We start from the raw sequence: 17,961 nt of genomic DNA, 5'->3' as shown, positions 1-17,961 counted from the left end.
GAGTCCCTTATCTCCTGTTCCCATTCCTCCTGCCAAATTAGTTTAAACCCTAACAGCTCTAACAAACCTGCCCGCGAGAATATTAATCACCCTCAGTTTGTAATGGAAGCAAAGAAATGGCAGATGAACTTACGTATTTTTCATTAGTGTTCACTTTGGAAGACACTAGGAGTATGCCAGAAATTTGAGTGTCAGGCTGGCAGAAGTGGGTGTAGTCGCTATTACTACAATGATGCCTGGGAAGCCGTAAGGTCCGAAGGAGGGCAAGTCATCTGGACCAGATGGACTACAGCCAATTGTTCCAAAAGAGATAACTGAAGAGATTGTGGAGGCAGTAGTATGGATAGTTCAAGATTCACTAGATTCTGAAATAGTTCCAGAGGACTGGAAAATTGCAAATGTCACTCCACTCTTTAAGAAGGGAGAGAGACAGAAGAAAGGAAGTAATAGGCCTGTTAGCCCTACTTCAGTGGTCGGGAAGATGTTGGATTCCATTTTTAAGGATAAGGTTTGGAGGTACTTGGAGGTACATGATAAAATAGATCAAAGTCAGCATGGTTTCCTGAAAGGGAAATCTTGCCTGTCAAGTCTGTTGAAATTCTTTGAGGACATAACAGGCAAGATAGACAAAGAACAGTCAGTGGATGTTGTTCACTTGGATTTTCAGAAGGCCTTGGAGAAGGTGCCACACATGAAGCTGCTTAACAAGATGAGGGTCTATGCTATTGCAGGGAAGATTTTAGCATAGATAGAAGATTGGTTGATGGGCAGTAGGCAGAGTGGGAATAAAGGGAACTTTTTCTGCTTGGCTGATGTAACTAGTGTTATTCCGCAAGGGTCAATGTCAGGACCATTTCTTTGCATGTTATATGTCAATGATATGGATGACAGAATTGATGGCTTTGTGGCCTAGTTTGTGGATGATCTGAGGTTAAGTGGAGGTGTAGGTAGTGCTAGGAAGCAGGAAGTCCACAGAAGGACTTAAGGCAGATTGGGAGTATAGGCAAAGAAGTGACAGATGGAAAATAGTGTAGGAAAGTGAATGGTCATGCACTTTGTTAGAAGGAATAAAGGTGTAGTCTATTTTCTAAATGGGGCAAAATTTCAAAAATCAGAGATGCAAGGAGATTTGGGAGTCTTTCTGAAGGATTCTCTAAAAGTTAACTTGCAGACCGCATTGGTGACAAGGAAAGCAGATACAGTGTTGGCATTCATATCCAGAGGGTTACAATATAAAAGCAAGGATGTAATGCTAAGGGTTTACAGGGCATTGGTCAGACCACATTTGAAGTATTGTGTGCAGTTTTGAGCCCCTTATCTAAGAAAATATGTGCTGACATTGGAGAGAGTCCAGAGGCGGCCCACAAGAACGATCTTAGGAAGAAAAAGGTTAACCTATGAGGAGGGTTTGATGCTTCTAGGCCTGTATTCACCAGAGTTTAGAAGAATGAGGGGTGATCTCATTGAAAACTGTTGAATACTGAACAGAGAGGATGTTTCCTATAGTGAGTGAATCTAAGACCAGAGGGCACAGCCTCAGATCCATTTAGAACAGAGATGAGGTGGAATTTCTCTAGCCAGAGGTGGTGAACCTGTGGAATTCATTGCCGCAGACAGCTGTAGAGGCCAAGTTATTGGGTATACTTGAAGCTGACATTCATTAGTTCTTGATAAGTTAGGGTGTCAAAGGTTATCAGGAGAATGGTTGGCAGGGATAATGAAACAGCCATACTGAGATGGCAGAACACTCCATATGCCGAATAGCCTAATTTTGCTCCTATACCTTATGGTATGCGTGTGTTACTGTGTTATACATTGGAATTGGGTGCACAGGCTCACCTGTATTGCTCCATAAAAGCTGCATCTATTATCGTTAGAGTGCTCATCGAGAAAAAAAGCCAACTGAATGCCTTCAGGAAAGTTCATTTTATGTCGTTGGGCCTTTCGCTCAAAATTTCATGATAACTCCGGGCTTCAACTAAGTGAGTTTAAGTGGCACAATACCAATCTGCTATCCATTTTCACTTTTTTATCCAAATTATGCCATTCTCCACACACCGAATTCAACAAGATAACTCTTCCCCTTCACAGAGTCTATAGCCTAAAACATAAAACTTTAAAAACCACTAAGTGTTTTGGGTATTCAAAAGGTTCTTTACATGTAAGACTAGAACATTTACTTAGACTGGTACTAGCAGTGCCATCTACCAGAACTTTTGACTTGGGCTGACAGCTTTTGCTCAGATCACCTTGCCAACTTTTGCTGTTCATTGCTTAATTTAAAGAAAGACAAAGTCTCCCCAGCATTCTGACTCCTGAAGAAATGAGAGAATAAAAAGGATTTTAAATTTTAATGGTCTTCAAGTCAGTTTTTCCAATCAGTACAAATCAAATAATTAAAAATCCAATCAAAGTTGTAATCTGGGACACAACATCTGCTCAATAAGTCAACATTTACTTTTCTTACAACAAAATTGATTTGCTCAATACATGGCAAGTAGAACAAACTCTTTAAACACCACTGAGAATTCAGAAATGGAAAATATTTACGCATATTTGCACTGACTCGACACATTTTTTTGTTCTACGTTAGAGTAAATGGGAATTCCTTTAATTTAATCTCATTCCACAAAGTAAATTTGCTTTGTGTGATTCCATAATCCAGTATTTCCACTGAGGATGAGGATTAGAAATTCAAGCAGGAAAGATGATAGGCTCACTTTGGACTCAATTATGTAGTTAACTGATAGTTGTGCAGAACCTGTTATTATGTCTACAGAATGACAATGACTCTCATTTTGAATGCCATCAAAGATGTATTTTAGCCAGCCGGTGGTGCAGTGGCATCCACACTGGACTTCGAGGCGAGTGGTCCTGGGTTTGAATACAACCAGCTCCTTGCACACTTTCCATCCGTGCTGGGTTGAGCGTCGAGCAAGCAACTCAGCCTCGTAAAAAAAAAGACAAATGCTAAAGAAATAGCAAGATTGCCACTTGATGCGCTACAGGGTATGAAAAGGAACAACAACAAAGATGCATTTGCCTCAAATTCAATAATATGCGCACCTTTAGCCAGTACTGGTAAGGACAGCTTTTGTCATGAGACCTGCTCTCTATTACACAAAATATGCCTACAATAAAGCCAAGACTGGTCTTAGGAGTTGGCTGAGATTGGTCATGGCCAGCTTTTTAGCTGACCTTCAAAAGTGAAGCCAGGAATTAGTAGGAAATTGCAAAGTCCAGGGACTAATCACTTGGAGCCATGTTTGGCAACTCCAACACAATGTCTCCCATGTGCATGTTGACTGTGAGTGTCAGATATTATAGTAAATTTTATGAATTAACCAGCTGGAACCTTAACACCTGCCACAGAGACAACTGACACAAGTGGATTTCTCTAATCATTAACCTACAAATAACATTCATAAATAGAGTTTCCTGGAACTACACAATTGTATGATTTCATACACTAGATATATGCTTTTATATCTAGTAAAGCTGTTTAATACACTGCTTGCTTGGGAGAAATTCTGCTCATTCTAGAATAAAATAGACAGAGTGATACTGATTTATCAGGATCATTGAAGACACCAGAAGATCAGACACCCTAAATTACCATCTTCAAAATAATTTGGAAACTAAGAAACTAACAATTAAAATGTGACAATCTTGTTTAAGTAATGGAACTGATTATCAGGAGCCAATGATAATATGTATACATGTATACAAGCAAGCATGTTATATGGAACAGTAAGAAAATTTTACTGATAAACACCATTTATTTCTTTGAAAATAAAATTACAACTCCAATATAAGAACAAGGAAATACAAGGAATACACAATTTGGCCCCCTCTGCACTTGCTTTGCCATTCAGTAAAACTATGCCTGGTCTTTTATATTGACACTATTTTCCTGTACTATTCCCATATCCTTAGATTTCCTTAATATCCAAAAGTCGAAGCATCTCTGTCAAGAATACCCTCACGACACGAGTCCTCCTGGATAGAAAATCCCAAAGATTCACCACTCTTTTCTCATCACAGTTACAAATAGCAGACCTGTTCTTTTGAAACTGTGACCGCCCAGGTGGTTAAGGCTAGTTAAATACAGCAATTCAGGATTAAACTTCAACATGTTAATTGCCTCACAGTTCCACAACTCAAGTTCAATACTGACCTTCAATGCTGTTTGCTTGTTTTCCCTGTGACCAGATGGATTGTTTCTGGGTGCACCAGTCTCCTCATAAATCCCAGAAAAAAAATACAGGTTGATAGATTAATTAGCCAATTGCCGCTGGTATATAGTTAAGTGGTGGTCGCTTGAGGGGAGTTTATGGGAATATATAGAGACCAATATGGACATCAGCAGGATTAGTATAAAAATAGAGCTTGATGATTGCACAGAGATGATGGGCCAAGCAACCTGTTTCTGTGCTGTATCTCTCTATTATGCAATGGACAAGTGAAGAATACTGTGGGGCACCACAGTAAGTGTGACACGGTTAACAGCTTAGGGAATCGGAGGTCGAAGTTCAATCCAGTGCTGTCTGTAAGAAGTTTGTAAGTTTTACTTGTGACCACCTGTATTTCCTCCAGGTGCTCCAGTTTCCTCCCACAGTCCAAAGATATACCAGTTAGTAAGGTTAACTGGTCATTGTAAATTGTCCTGTGATTAGACTAGTGTTAAATAGGTTGGCTAGTGGGTGGAAGGATCTGTTCTGCCCTGAAATTCTAAATAAAATAAGGAGTAAAATAATCCCTACAGGTTGACTGACCTGTTTCCTAGCTTCTCTCCCTACCTTGAGTAGTTGTACAATATTAGGTAACAATTAGCACTTTAACATTACTTCTGCATCCAATGAGGAATGAAAAGTTGCAAACAATTCCTCTACTATTTTCAGCATTTATTCTTTCCTCAACCACATTAATTTTTTTTTTGGTTTTTCTCCTCTCTCTACTAGGTTCTGTTGAAAAAACTCCCTCTACTCCTTTAGTGTAACCTTCAAAACTTGAGGTTGCTCTTACATGCAAAGGACTCAATTGATACTTCTGCCATAGTTTCTGGAACAAGTGTTAAATGAATATTTTGTATTGCCTTCACAAAGATCTGACCACAGGTCTTATTATTACTTATAAAACGCTTTGCACTTTAAACTAATGTTATTAATTTCTCACAACCAGCAATAACTTTTTCAGATCTCTGTAGTTCCCATTGTTTTCCTGGGTAGTACATGAATCTTGCTCTTGATATTTGTCATAAGTACCATTTTTCCTGCTTGTTTTATACTTCCTTGTCATTCAGATGCAGTAGTACTGGATGTTGTATCTTTATCATTCAGGTAAATATGTTTACTTACCACATGAACACTCTATTCCAAGAGTGTCTTCATCGTTTCAATATTGCACAGTTCCACAATCTAACTGGTGGGTCATAGAAACATAGAAAACCTACAGCACAATACAGGCCCTTCGGCCCATAAAGCTGTGCCGAACATGTTCCTACCTTAGAACTACCTAGGCTTTACTCATAGTCCTCTATTTTTCTAAGCTCTATGTAGCCATCGAGGAGTCTCTTAAAACACTCTATCATTTCCGCCTCCACCACCGCTGCCAGCAGCTCATTCCACACACTCACCACTCTCTGCGTAAAAAAAACTTATCCCTGACATCTCCTCTGTACCTGCTTCCAAGCACCTTAAAACTATGCCCTCTCATGCTCGCCATTTCAGCCCTGGGGAAAAGCCTCTGACTATCCACACGATCAATGCCTCTCATTATCTTGTACACCTCTATCAGGTCACCTCTCATCCTCTATCACTCCAAGGAGAAAAGGGTCCTTTTCTTAATCAACTTCAAAAGAAATTAGCTTCTCCACAGTTAAGCATTTTACCTTCAATATGTTCTGGTCTTTATTTTCCTTAAGTACTTCAAACTGGATTATGTTGTGGCCAATGTTAGGTAAGAGATCTCCTCCAATAACCTCTAGCTTCTGTTTGCTTCACAGTAGCAGATACAATGCTTCTCTTACTGCTGAAATATTTATCCTATATAATCTGTTAATGACAAAGATGTTCATACAGTGGATGACAGAAGCTTAAAGGCCGCATAAAGGAACAGGATTCGGTTAATACACGTGCTCCAGGACAATCCAAACATGAGAGAACATACAATGCTTCCAAATTCAGCTTAAAACATAAAGAGATTTTCATTCCTCAAACTTCGATCATAATGAATCAAGAGTTTACAGGTGAAAATCAAGTAATTTAAATAACTCTCATGAATTTTTGTTGAATAAAGTTTTCTATAGTATCCATAAATACATTTGGATCTGCTGGGCATGAATCTTGCCAATTCTGGACATGAATCTTGCCAATTCTCTGCAGCACAGTTTTGTGAACAGAAGGCAATGAGTTTAGGGAATTCAACATCTGCAGCTGATCGATTGGATGCTGGCCAATTTCCTTAACTCCCAAAGCCTGCAACACACCAGCTGCGAACTTACAAGGATGAGCTGTTGACGAAATAATAACTGGACAGCTTCGGTCTTGCTGACGGTCTGCTACAACTTTTGCTACGGCCGTGTGTGGGTCCAAAATGTATCCTGCAGACTTATGCACTGAGTATATAGCAGCCAAGCACTCTTCCTCTGAACACCAATCTGACACAAGGTTATGTTGAATTCTCCTCAGCAAAGTATCTGGCACCTGAAAGTGGTTCCTTTCATCCAACTGCGAAAACAACTCCCTCATCAGCTGCCCGTCGCCATGTGCAACAAGGTGTAAATATCTCTCAAAATTTGAGGGCCTGAGAACATCTAATCCTGGAGACAAGGAAGTTGTTACAGTTCTATATCTCAAATCATATTTGCCTGTTTTTATGAAATTGGTCAGAGCATTATTTTGATTTGAAGCACAAATGAATTTTCGAATTGGAATCCCCATGCATTTTGCATATACTGCTGCCAATACGTTGCTAAAATTCCCTGTGGGAATGCAAACATCAACTGGATCTCCAAAAGCAATTATGCCTTGCTTGATTAGATCAAGATAGGCAGAGGCATGATAGATTACCTGTGGCAGCAGACAAGCCCAGTTTATTGAGTTTGCAGTGCTCAGAGCTGACCCATATTCAACTGTCAGAAAGCCAGTGTAATTGGAATTTGTGAGTATCTGTTTCATGGTTGTCTGACAGAATTCAAAGTTAGACTTGACACCTACTGTCTTTACATTTTCCCCTTCATAACTAATCATCTGTTCCTTCTGAATCAGACTAATTCCCTCTTCGGGAAAAAATGTAAGAACTGATATTCTCTGCTTGTCATTATCACTGAGACAACTGATACCATCCAGAACAGCACTCCCTGTATCCCCAGATGTAGCCATTAGAATCAGGTAACTGCAAGTCCTAGGCATACAATAAGCAAATAGCTGTGGCATCATTTGCAAAGCAAAATCTTTGAAGGATGCTGTAGGCCCATGGAATAATTCAAGAAGAAACAGATTATCAGTCAAATGTCTGATTGGTGCAATGCTGTTACATGTAAAGTTCTGTCCATAAGCTCTTTTCACCATCTTTCGCAGCTTGACAGGTGGCACATCGTCAGGGTGCACACTCCTCTCCAGAAGGACCTGTGCCCGCTCAGCATAAGATGCCTCAACCAGCCTTTGCCACTCTCCAACAGTTATTTCTGGAAGAGAATCCGCAGGGACATAGAGACCGCCATCCAAAGCCAAGCCTTCAATAAGAACATCAGTGAAGGTGCTGGGATCTTTCATTAACTCAGGAGTTTTAGCTATACTTCTTGTGGAAATAAATGCACTCGAGCCTTGATGTCTCTTCAAAGCATCAAGAACTTTCTCAGCAACAGTTTCTGATGTATCACCAAAATGACATAGAATCCGTATGTCATACCACTTGTGGTAAAATTGTTGTCTGCACTGAAGAAATTCTTGTACCGGAATGCCAGGCCTCAGCCCAACAATATGATCTACCTTCATCCCTTCAAGTCTTTCAAGTAAATCTTCAAGAGGTACATCAAGATAAATAATGATTCCATTCTTTTTTATGTGGTACATACTCTGGGGATGCATTGGATTGGACCCAGTAAGAGTAATAATGCTTCGAGTTATTGATAAGCTCTTAAGAATTTCACCCTCCTCTTGCAAAAATAATTCATCACCAATCTGCTGAAGCTTCTGATTTACACTCATATGCCAGGTTTTTTCAAGTACTTCAGCAATATCGATCACAGGAAGGCCTGTCAACTGGCCAAGAATGACCCCCACTCTTGTCTTCCTTGCACCAGGAGCACCCAGAAGAACAATATTTTTTTCATCCACCAATGAACACAGTGTGGACAGCAATGACACAGGATGTTTATAACGTGGGAGTGTCCTTAAATATGATAAAACACACCTCGTATTCACTGAAACTAAAGATGGGTCATACACATTCATGTAAAGAAGTCTGTGTGTCAGGTAACGTGCACCTGTAGAAATCAGCCTAGACATTATGACCTTCTGTCCAAGGGGACATTACCTAAAAAAGAAAAGAAAAATTGTTTTAAAATATTAAACATCATTAAACACCCTCAAAAACACAGAAAATAATTAACAACACAGACTAATTTGTACTATTTTAAACATTCATCACCTTATTTTCTATTTTGTTTTTTTTACTAAGATAAATTGGATATTTCAATTGTATAATCCCACAATTGTTAAAATTCAGGTAATGTATACCTGTAGAAATCAGCTTAGACATCATGACCTTCTGTCCAATAAGGGACAGAAGTGGGGTAGCAATGGGTTGTAAGACTGTGTTCCAAAATTCTATTGCAGTCTTGACAATTTGCAAGAATCCAGCTTTGAAAATTTGCAGACAGAGCAAAAGCTGTATCATTGCAAATAATTCCGAAAAGCCTGGAAAGGAAATGCTGTTGTTAGAGGTTTATAATCATTAAATTTATTTTAAAATATAATCAATTAAAAACATCTAAAAAAAATTAAACCCGATTTAAAAAGAAACATACTTTCCCTTTTCCTTTCTTCCCCACAGCCAAACAACCTGCATTAGAATCAATATGGTTGATATTCTTGCATCAATCTAACTTAATACTGGACCAAAAAGGCACTTCGTATTCTAAGTGCCTGTTACCCTTAGCAAACCTCTGGACTTCACGTAGAATCTAGAGGATTCAAGGTATTGAATACAAGCTGCAAGTATTGAAAAGTATTTTTGTTGTCTTCCTCAATTTGTCTATACTTGTATGAATCTTGGTTACTTCATCTTAAATTTAGCAATTCCTGATAGTTATGCAAGAACTATCAATATTAATCAACAAAGTCCAGACCAATGTTGTCTCAATATTATCCACAAAAAACAACAGCTATTTCTTTGAGAGAACTGTATTATAAATAAAAACCAGCTATTGAAAACATATAATTAAGCTCATAAAACATGGAGATCACAGAAACGTACTAACAAAGGACTTACTCGACCAAACGTTCCACCAAGCTTTTTGAAAAAAAAGCGCGTCATCACAGAAAGTATTTGCAGTGACGTGCTAATATTAAAAATCTTTCACATCACCACCAATAATGTAATTTATAAATCTGAATATGGATGGAATCTCCAGTGCTCACACAATTCTTTCCAAATCCAAGACCAGATTTTAAATGATGCATGAATCATACAACAAATTTGAGACTACTGGCTGCCAATTATTGTCAATCTCTGCACAAGTGTTTGAAATTACTTCACTGGAATGGACGTGCAGGAGGTGACAAACAGCTAAATGCACAGACATTCGGCATTTACAATCAAACGTGAATTTCTTTACCATATTGACCAATAGGGAGGTGAGGTAAGTTCACCTTTAAAGCATGTTCATAACTACAAAATAAAACTCATTTTTTTAAAATCAAAGGAACAGAGTAATTTAATGAAATGTCATGGTCCAGTCACTCACCTAACATAAACTACTCCACGGAATTGGGTGTAACAATCTAGGCTGACTATCCAAAGTTTTAAGTAAACTTATCAAAGTACATATGTCACCATCTAGAAACCTGAGATTCATTTTCATGTGAGCATACTTAATAAATCTGTAATAAAATAATAGATTCTATTAGAATAAGCACCAATGTGGGCACTGAACCAGCATGCAAATACAGAAAGAAGGATTGAATGAATGAATGAATAGATAAATTGATAAGTAAGTAAATCAAATCAATAAATAAATAAATAACCAAAAGCAAGCAATAACTGTGTAGAACATAAGATGAAGAGTCCTTGAAAGTGAGCCTATAAATTGTGGGAACATTTCATCGATAGGGCAAGTGAAGTTATCCCCTTTGGTTTAAGAGTCTGATGGTTAAGGGGTAACAACTGTTCCTGTACCTGGTAGTGCAAGTACTGAGGCTCCAGTACCTTCTTCCTGATGGCAGCATCAAGAAGAGAGCATGACCTGTGTGGTGGGGGTCACTGATGATGGGTGCCACTTTCCTGCGACTATGCTTGGTGTAGATGTGCTCAATAGTGGGGAGGGCTTTACCTGTGATGGACTGAGCCGTATCCACGACTTTTTGTAGGATTTTTTGTTCAAGGGTATTCGTGTTTCCATACCTAGCTGTAATGCACTCGGTCAATACACTCTCCAGTGCACATCTATATAAGTTTATCAAAGTTTTAGATGTCATGCTGATTCTTTGCAAACTCTTAGAGGTGCCGCCATTCTTTCTTTGTAATTACACTTGCGTGCTGGGCCCAGGAGAGGTCCCCCTAAATGATAACACCGAAGAATTTAAAGTTGCTGATCCTCTCCACCTCTGATCCTCTGATGAGAACTGGCTCATGGACCTCTGGTTTCCTCCTCCTGAAGTCAACAATCAGCTCCTTGGTCTTACTGACATTGACTAAGAGGTCGTTGCTGTGGCACCACTCAGCCAGATCTTCAATCTCCCTCCTATATGCCAATTCCTTACCATCTCTGATTTGTCTACAACAGTGGTATCATCAGCAAACTTGAATAGGCATCGGAGTTGTACTTAGCCATACAGCCATAACTGTAAACTGAGTAGAGCAGGGAGCTAAGCACACAGCATTGTGGTGCACCTGTGCTGATGGAGATCGTGGAGATGTTGTTGAAATCCGTACTGACTGGGGTCTGCAAGTGAGGAAATCATGAATCCAATTGCAGAACGGGTATTGAGGCCAAGGTCTTGAAGCTTAATGATTAGTTTTGAGGGGATAATGGTATTGAATACCAAGCTCTAGTTGATAAACAGCATCCTGATGTATGCATCTTTACTGTCTAGTTGATAAACAGCATCCTGATGTATTCATCTTTGCTTGTTCTAGGGTTGAATGAAGAGCCAATGAGATGGCATCTGCTGTGGACCTGTTGCTCCAGTAGACAAATTGGAGGGGATCCAAGTTGCTTCTCAAGCAGAAGTTGAGATGTCTTATCACCAACCTCTCAAAACACTTCATCACTGTAGATGTAAGAGGTACTGAAGGATAGTCAATGAGGCAGGTTACCTCATTCTTCTTAGGCAGCAGTATAGCTGAAGTCTGCTTAAAGCAGGTGGGTACGTCAGACTGCTGAAGTGAGAAGTTACAGTGAACGCACCACCCAGTTGATCAGCACAGGTCTTTTGTACTTAGCCAGGTACCCAGCAAGTACCTAATCTGGGCTGGATGCTTTTCATGGGTTCACATGTTGGCCTCAGAGACTGAAATCACAGGATCATGGGGGCTGCAGGAGTTTGTGATGGTTCCTCCAGGTTTTGACAGTCAAGACGAGCATAGAAGGCATTGAGCTCATTTGGTAGGGAAGCCCAATTGTCACCTGTGTCGCTTGATTTAAATTTATAAGAGGTGATAATATTCAAGCCCTGCCACAACTGTCGAGCATCTTTTGTTGTTTTCACGTTTAGTCCAGAGTTACCTCTTTGCCCATGAGATGGCTTTCTGGAGATTGTACTGGACCCCTTGTAACTTTTTTTGATTACTGGACTTGCATGCTTTGACTTGGCTCTCAGCATGGTTCATCCAGGGCTTCTGGTTGGAGAAGTCTATGAACGATTTTGATGGAACACATTTGTCTACAACTCTTTTAGCAAAGTCCGTTACAACCACGGTGTACTCATTCAGATCTCCAGGTAAATGGTTGAACACAATCCAGTCCACTAACTTGAAGCAGTCCGTTAGCTGTTCCTCTGCCTCCTGCAACCACCTCTTTGTTGTCATAACCTCTAGAGCCTTCGTCTTTAGCCTCTGCCTGATTGCAGCTAGGAGAAGGACAGCTAAGTGATAAGATTTACAGAAATGTGGTCTGGGCATGTAACAGTAGGCTTTCCTTACTTTAATATAATAGTAGTCGAGTGTGTTGGGACCTCTGATGCTAAAGGTTATATGCTGATGGTAATTGGGCAGGATTTTCTTGAAACAAGCCTGGCTAAAGTCCATGACTCTGATTTAAAATGTGTCGTGATGGTCTGTGTCTGGTTTGGAGATGACATCATGCAGTATGTCAAGCGCTTGATTATAGTAGGCCACTGATGGTATGTAAACTATGGTCAAGATTGTAGAGAAATAGAATGGGCAGTATTTGACTAATAAGTGTTCAAGGTCACGGAAATACGAGTTAGACAAAACTGCCACATCGGAGCACCACAGAGAGTTTATCATGAAACATACACTTCCACCTTTTGCCTTTTCCAATCAGCAGTTCGGTCCATCCTGTGAAATGAGAATCCTTCATGTCTGATCACCATATCTGGCATTCTGGGAGTAAGCCATATCTCAGTCAAACAGAACACAACACCTTTCATTTCCCTCCAATACGGCAATCGTGCCCTCAAATCCTCAGCTTTGTTCTCCAGTGACTGTATATTTACTAACAAGATGCTGTACAGAGGAGGCCTCATCCCCCTCTGTTTCAGCCTGGCTTGCAGCTCTCCATCCCCACCTCCAGCCATGGCAGTGAACCTTCTTCCACTTCAAGATGCCACACCTGCTTGCATCAAAATAAAGTCTGCTGAGTCCTTCATAAGATGGTGAAATCTGTAGATTATTAAGTCAATTTAAAAGTACATTGGTGAAAGGGCAATTACATAACCATATATATATATAACCATCAAAGCATGGAAACAGGCCATCTCAGCCCTTCTAGTCCGTGCCGAACTCTTACTCTCATCTAGTCCCACCGACCTGCACTCAGCCATTAACCCGCCATTCCTTTCCTGTCCATATAGCTATCCAACTTAACTTTAAACGACAATATCGAGCCTGCCTCAACCACTTCTGCTGGAAGCTCGTTCCACACAGCTACCACTCTCTGAGTAAAGAAGTTCCCCCTCATGTTACCCCTAAACTTTTGCCCTTTAACTCTCAACTCATGTCCTCTTGTTTGAATCCCTCTCACTCTCAATGGAAAAAGTCTATCCACATCAACTCTATCTATCCCCCTCATAATTTTAAATACCTCTATCAAGTCCCTCCTCAACCTTCTACGTTCCAGAGAATAAAGACCCAACTTGTTCAACCTTTCTCTGTAACTCAGGTGATGAAACCTAGGTAACATTCTAGTAAATCTTCTCTGTACTCTCTCTATTTTGTTGACATCTTTCCTATAATTCGGTGACCAAAACTGTACACAATATTCCAAATTTGGCCTCACCAATGCCTTGTACAATTTCAACATTACATCCCAACTCCTATACTCAATTGTCTGATTTATAAAGGCCAGCATACCAAAAGCTTTCCTCACCACCCTATTCACATGAGATTCCACCTTCAGGGAATTATGCACCATTATTCCTAGATCCCCCTGTTCTACTGCATTCTTCAATGCCCTACCATTTACCATGTATGTCCTATTTTGATTAATCCTACCAAAATGTAGCACCTCACATTTATCAGCATTAAACTCCATCTGCCATCTTTCAGCCCACTCTTCTCACTGGTCTAAATCTCTCTGCAAGCTTTGAAAACCTACTTCATTATCCACAACTGCACCTATCTTAGTATCATCTGCATACTTACTCATCCAATTTACCACCCCATCATCCAGATCATTAATGTGTATGACAAACAACATTGGACCCAGTACAGATCTCTGAGGCACACCACTAGCCACCGGCCTCCAATCTGACAAACAGTTATCCACCACCACTCTCTGGCGTCTCCCATCCAGCCACTGCTGAATCCATTTTACTACTTCAATATTAATACCTAAAGACTGAACCTTCCGAACCAACCTTCCGGGTGGGACCTTGTCAAAGGCCTTACTGAAGTCCATATAGACAACATCCACTGCTTTACCCTCGTCAACTTTCCTAGTAACCTCTTCAAAAAATTCAATAAAATTTGGCAAACATGACCTTCCACTAACAAATCCATGTTGACTGTTCCTAATCAGTCCCTGTCTATCCAGATAATTATATATGCCTTCTCTAAGAATACTTTCCATTAATTTACCCACCACTGACGTCAAACTCACAGGCCAATAATTGCTAGGTTTACTCTTAGAACCCTTTTTAAACAATGGAACAACATGAGCAATACGCCAATCCTCCGGCATCATCCCTGTTTCTAATGACATTTGAAATATTTCTGTCACAGCCCCTGCTATTTCCACACTAACTCCCCTCAAGGTCCTAGGGAATATCCTCTCAGGACCCGGAGACTTATCCACTTTTATATTCCTTCAAAGCTCCAGTACTTCCTCTTCTTTAATCATCATAGTTTCCATAACATGTTGCAAATTGCAGTGAGATTAATTCAAAAGAGGTATATTTAGAAATATTGCACATAGCCCCCATTGCCATGGTTCATCGGCACCATGTTCTTCTTCTGTGATCCCAAGTTCTAGCTGATTCATTAAACACGCCCTCTGCAGCACTGTTACAAGAACAGAAGACTGTCTCATGGTATTTCCCAGAAAAGGAGTTGAATTTCTGGGCACTATACAATTCTCAACAAATTGACTTAGGGTGGATCACTTGTTTGCTATCATTTTGTTGGCTGAAACTGAGGAATGACACAGCTATATCAGATCACAACTACATCCACCAGAATATATATATATATATATAAATTCTAATAAACACACACACACACATACATATATATATATATATATATGTGTGTGTGTGTGTGTGTGTGTGTGTGTGTGTGTGTGTGTGTGTGTGTGTGTGTGTTAAGTATTTTACCAGAGTCGGTGAATATTTAGTTGCATTCAACCAAAAGTTTGAAGTGAAAATTTACAGGAAGCTTTTTTAGTTTTTAAAATCAGCAAGTGCCTTTGTTTTCACTGGAGACTGTTTTTTTAAAAAATGAGCTAACAAGAAGAGCAAGCACTGTGGTAGAATATATAAAGAATAAATAGAGGATATGGAAATTAATCAAGTTTTCTGGGAGTGAATGATACAGATTGTAAAACACCTGTTCCTGATAATCAACACACATAAAAGTTGCTGGTGAACGCAGCAGGCCAGGCAGCATCTCTAGGAAGAGGTGCAGTCAATGTTTCAGGCTGAGACCCTTCGTCAGGACTAACTGAAGGAAGAGTGAGTAAGGGATTTGAAAGTTGGAGGGGGAGGGGGAGATCCAAAATGATAGGAGAAGACAGGAGGGGGAGGGATGGAGCCAAGAGCTGGACAGGTGATAGGCAAAAGGGATACGAGAGGATCATGGGACAGGAGGTCTGGGAAGAAAGACAAGGTGGGGGGGGGGGACCCAGAGGATGGGCAAGGGGTATATTCAGAGGAACAGAGGGAGAAAAAGGAGAGTGAGAGAAAGAATGTGTGTATAAAAATAAGTAACAGATGGGGTACGAGGGGGAGGTGGGGCATTAGCGGAAGTTAGAGAAGTCGATGTTCATGCCATCAGGTTGGAGGCTACCCAGACGGAATATAAGGTGTTGTTCCTCCAACCTGAGTGTGGCTTCATCTTTACAGTAGAGGAGGCCGTGGATAGACATGTCAGAATGGGAATGGGATGTGGAATTAAAATGTGTGGCCACTGGGAGATCCTGCTTTCTCTGACGGACAGAGCGTAGATGTTCAGCAAAGCAGTCTCCCAGTCTGCGTCGGGTCTCGCCAATATATAAAAGGCCACATCGGGAGCACCGGACACAGTATATCACCCCAGCCGACTCACAGGTGAAGTGTTGCCTCACCTGGACGGACTGTTTGGGGCCCTGAATGGTGGTAAAGGAGGAAGTGTAAGGGCATGTGTAGCACTTGTTCCGCTTACACGGATAAGTGCCAGGAGGAAGATCAGTAGGGAGGGATGGGGGGGAAGAATGGACAAGGGAGTTGCGTAGGGAGCGATCCCTGCGGAATGCAGAGAGAGGAGGGGAGGGAAAGATGTGCTTAGTGGTGGGATCCCATTGGAGGTGGCGGAAGTTACAGAGAATAATATGTTGGACCCGGAGGCTGGTGGGGTGGTAGGTGAGGACCAGGGGAACCCTATTCCTAGTGGGGTGGCGGGAGGATGGAGTGAGAGCAGATGTACGTGAAATGGGGGAGATGCGTTTAAGAGCAGAGTTGATAGTGGAGGAAGGGAAGTCCCTTTCTTTAGAAAAGGAAGACATCTCCCTCGTCCTAGAATGAAAAGCCTCATCCTGAGAGCAGATGCGGCGGAGACGGAGGAATTGCAAAAAGGGGATGGCGTTTTTGCAAGAGACAGGGTGAGAAGAGGAATAGTCCAGATAGCTGTGAGAGTCAGTAGGCTTATAGTAGACATCAGTGGATAAGCTGTCTCCAGAGACAGAGACAGAAAGATCTAGAAAGGGGAGGGAGGTGTCGGAAATGGACCAGGTAAACTTGAGGGCAGGGTGAAAGTTGGAGGCAAAGTTAATAAAGTCAATGAGCTCTGCATGCGTGCAGGAAGCAGCGCCAATGCAGTCGTCGATGTAGCGAAGGAAAAGTGGGGGACAGATACCAGAATAGGCACGGAACATAGATTGTTCCTGATAATGGTTGCCAACTTTAATGAGAGTTATTTCCTGAAGCTTCAGCACATAATGCACTACTTCCAACTAACCAACTAAAAAATAATTTTCTCCCAACACATTTACAGTATCCAACCTAAATACTGGAGAAACACACACAAAATGCCAAAGGAACTCAGCAGGTCAGGCAGCATCTATGGAGCTGATGTTTCAGGCCAAGACCCTTCTAAGTCCTGGACATATGTGAATCAATCTATTATATGGTAATTCTATCCTTCTTTTTCCATGTACCTATCAGAGGCAGATACACAAAGATTAAGGGTAAGGGTGGGGGGGAGAAATTCAGATGGAATTACAGGGATCTTCTTCCCACAGTGAGTGGTAAGTGCCTAGAATTCACCGCTTGATAGAATAGTTGAAACTGCATCGTTGACAGCATTTATATGTCTAGATGTCTAGAAGTCTATGGACCAAATGCTGGACGATGGAGTTAACGGGAAAGAGTATCCCAGACATCCCACCTCTCCCGGAAGTTCCAGGAGTCTCTCGCATATGAATAGGGGCTCCCTGATGCCCGCAAATTATATACAATATCACGGAAATCAATTTTTTTGAAAGTGAGCGAGAGAATGCGAAAGCGACCGCGAGAGAGCGCATGCGCACGCGAGAAAGAGCGAGAGAGAGCGAGAGAGAGCGAGCGAGAGAAAGCAAGCGAGAGTGCGTGAGAGAGCGAGCGCGAGAGAAAGCGAGTGAGAGAGCGCAAACGAAAGCAAGTGAGAGCGCTTGTGAGCGCGTGAGCGACCACGAGAGAGAGAGAGAGAGAGCGAGTGACAGTGTGCCATGGCAGAGTGTTCCAAAAAAATATATAAAACGTACATCAAACCAGACTAAAGTGTACCCCTGCCTAATAGGGGCAAAATAATGACAGTGTTGCTCACTGCACTGTTTGCAACAGTGACTTTCTATTGCCCATGGTGGGTTAAGACTGTAAAAGACGT

The 17,961-nt window shown here is 41.1% G+C and overlaps 1 protein-coding gene across 4 annotated transcripts in view; it reads right to left on the bottom strand.

Annotated features, from left to right (window-relative positions):
• The window catches only part of LOC134344448 (threonine synthase-like 1), a 134,736-nt gene that overhangs the window by 34,992 nt on the left and 81,783 nt on the right, over positions 1-17,961 (bottom strand). For 3 of the 4 annotated variants that reach the window (XM_063044261.1, XM_063044259.1, XM_063044258.1), the window contains exon 2: positions 2,337-8,538. In XM_063044261.1, coding sequence (XP_062900331.1) covers positions 6,264-8,510 — 2,247 coding nt within the window. In that variant the 5' untranslated portion in view covers positions 8,511-8,538 and the 3' untranslated portion in view covers positions 2,337-6,263. Of the gene's footprint in view, positions 1-2,336; positions 8,539-17,961 lie in introns of those variants that run through there. The other variant, XM_063044262.1, reaches the window with a different exon arrangement.

Source organism: Mobula hypostoma, chromosome 3 (genome assembly GCF_963921235.1).
Source record: "Mobula hypostoma chromosome 3, sMobHyp1.1, whole genome shotgun sequence".
Classification (NCBI taxonomy): domain Eukaryota; kingdom Metazoa; phylum Chordata; class Chondrichthyes; order Myliobatiformes; family Myliobatidae; genus Mobula; species Mobula hypostoma.
This window is presented reverse-complemented; position numbering and strand designations above follow the sequence as displayed.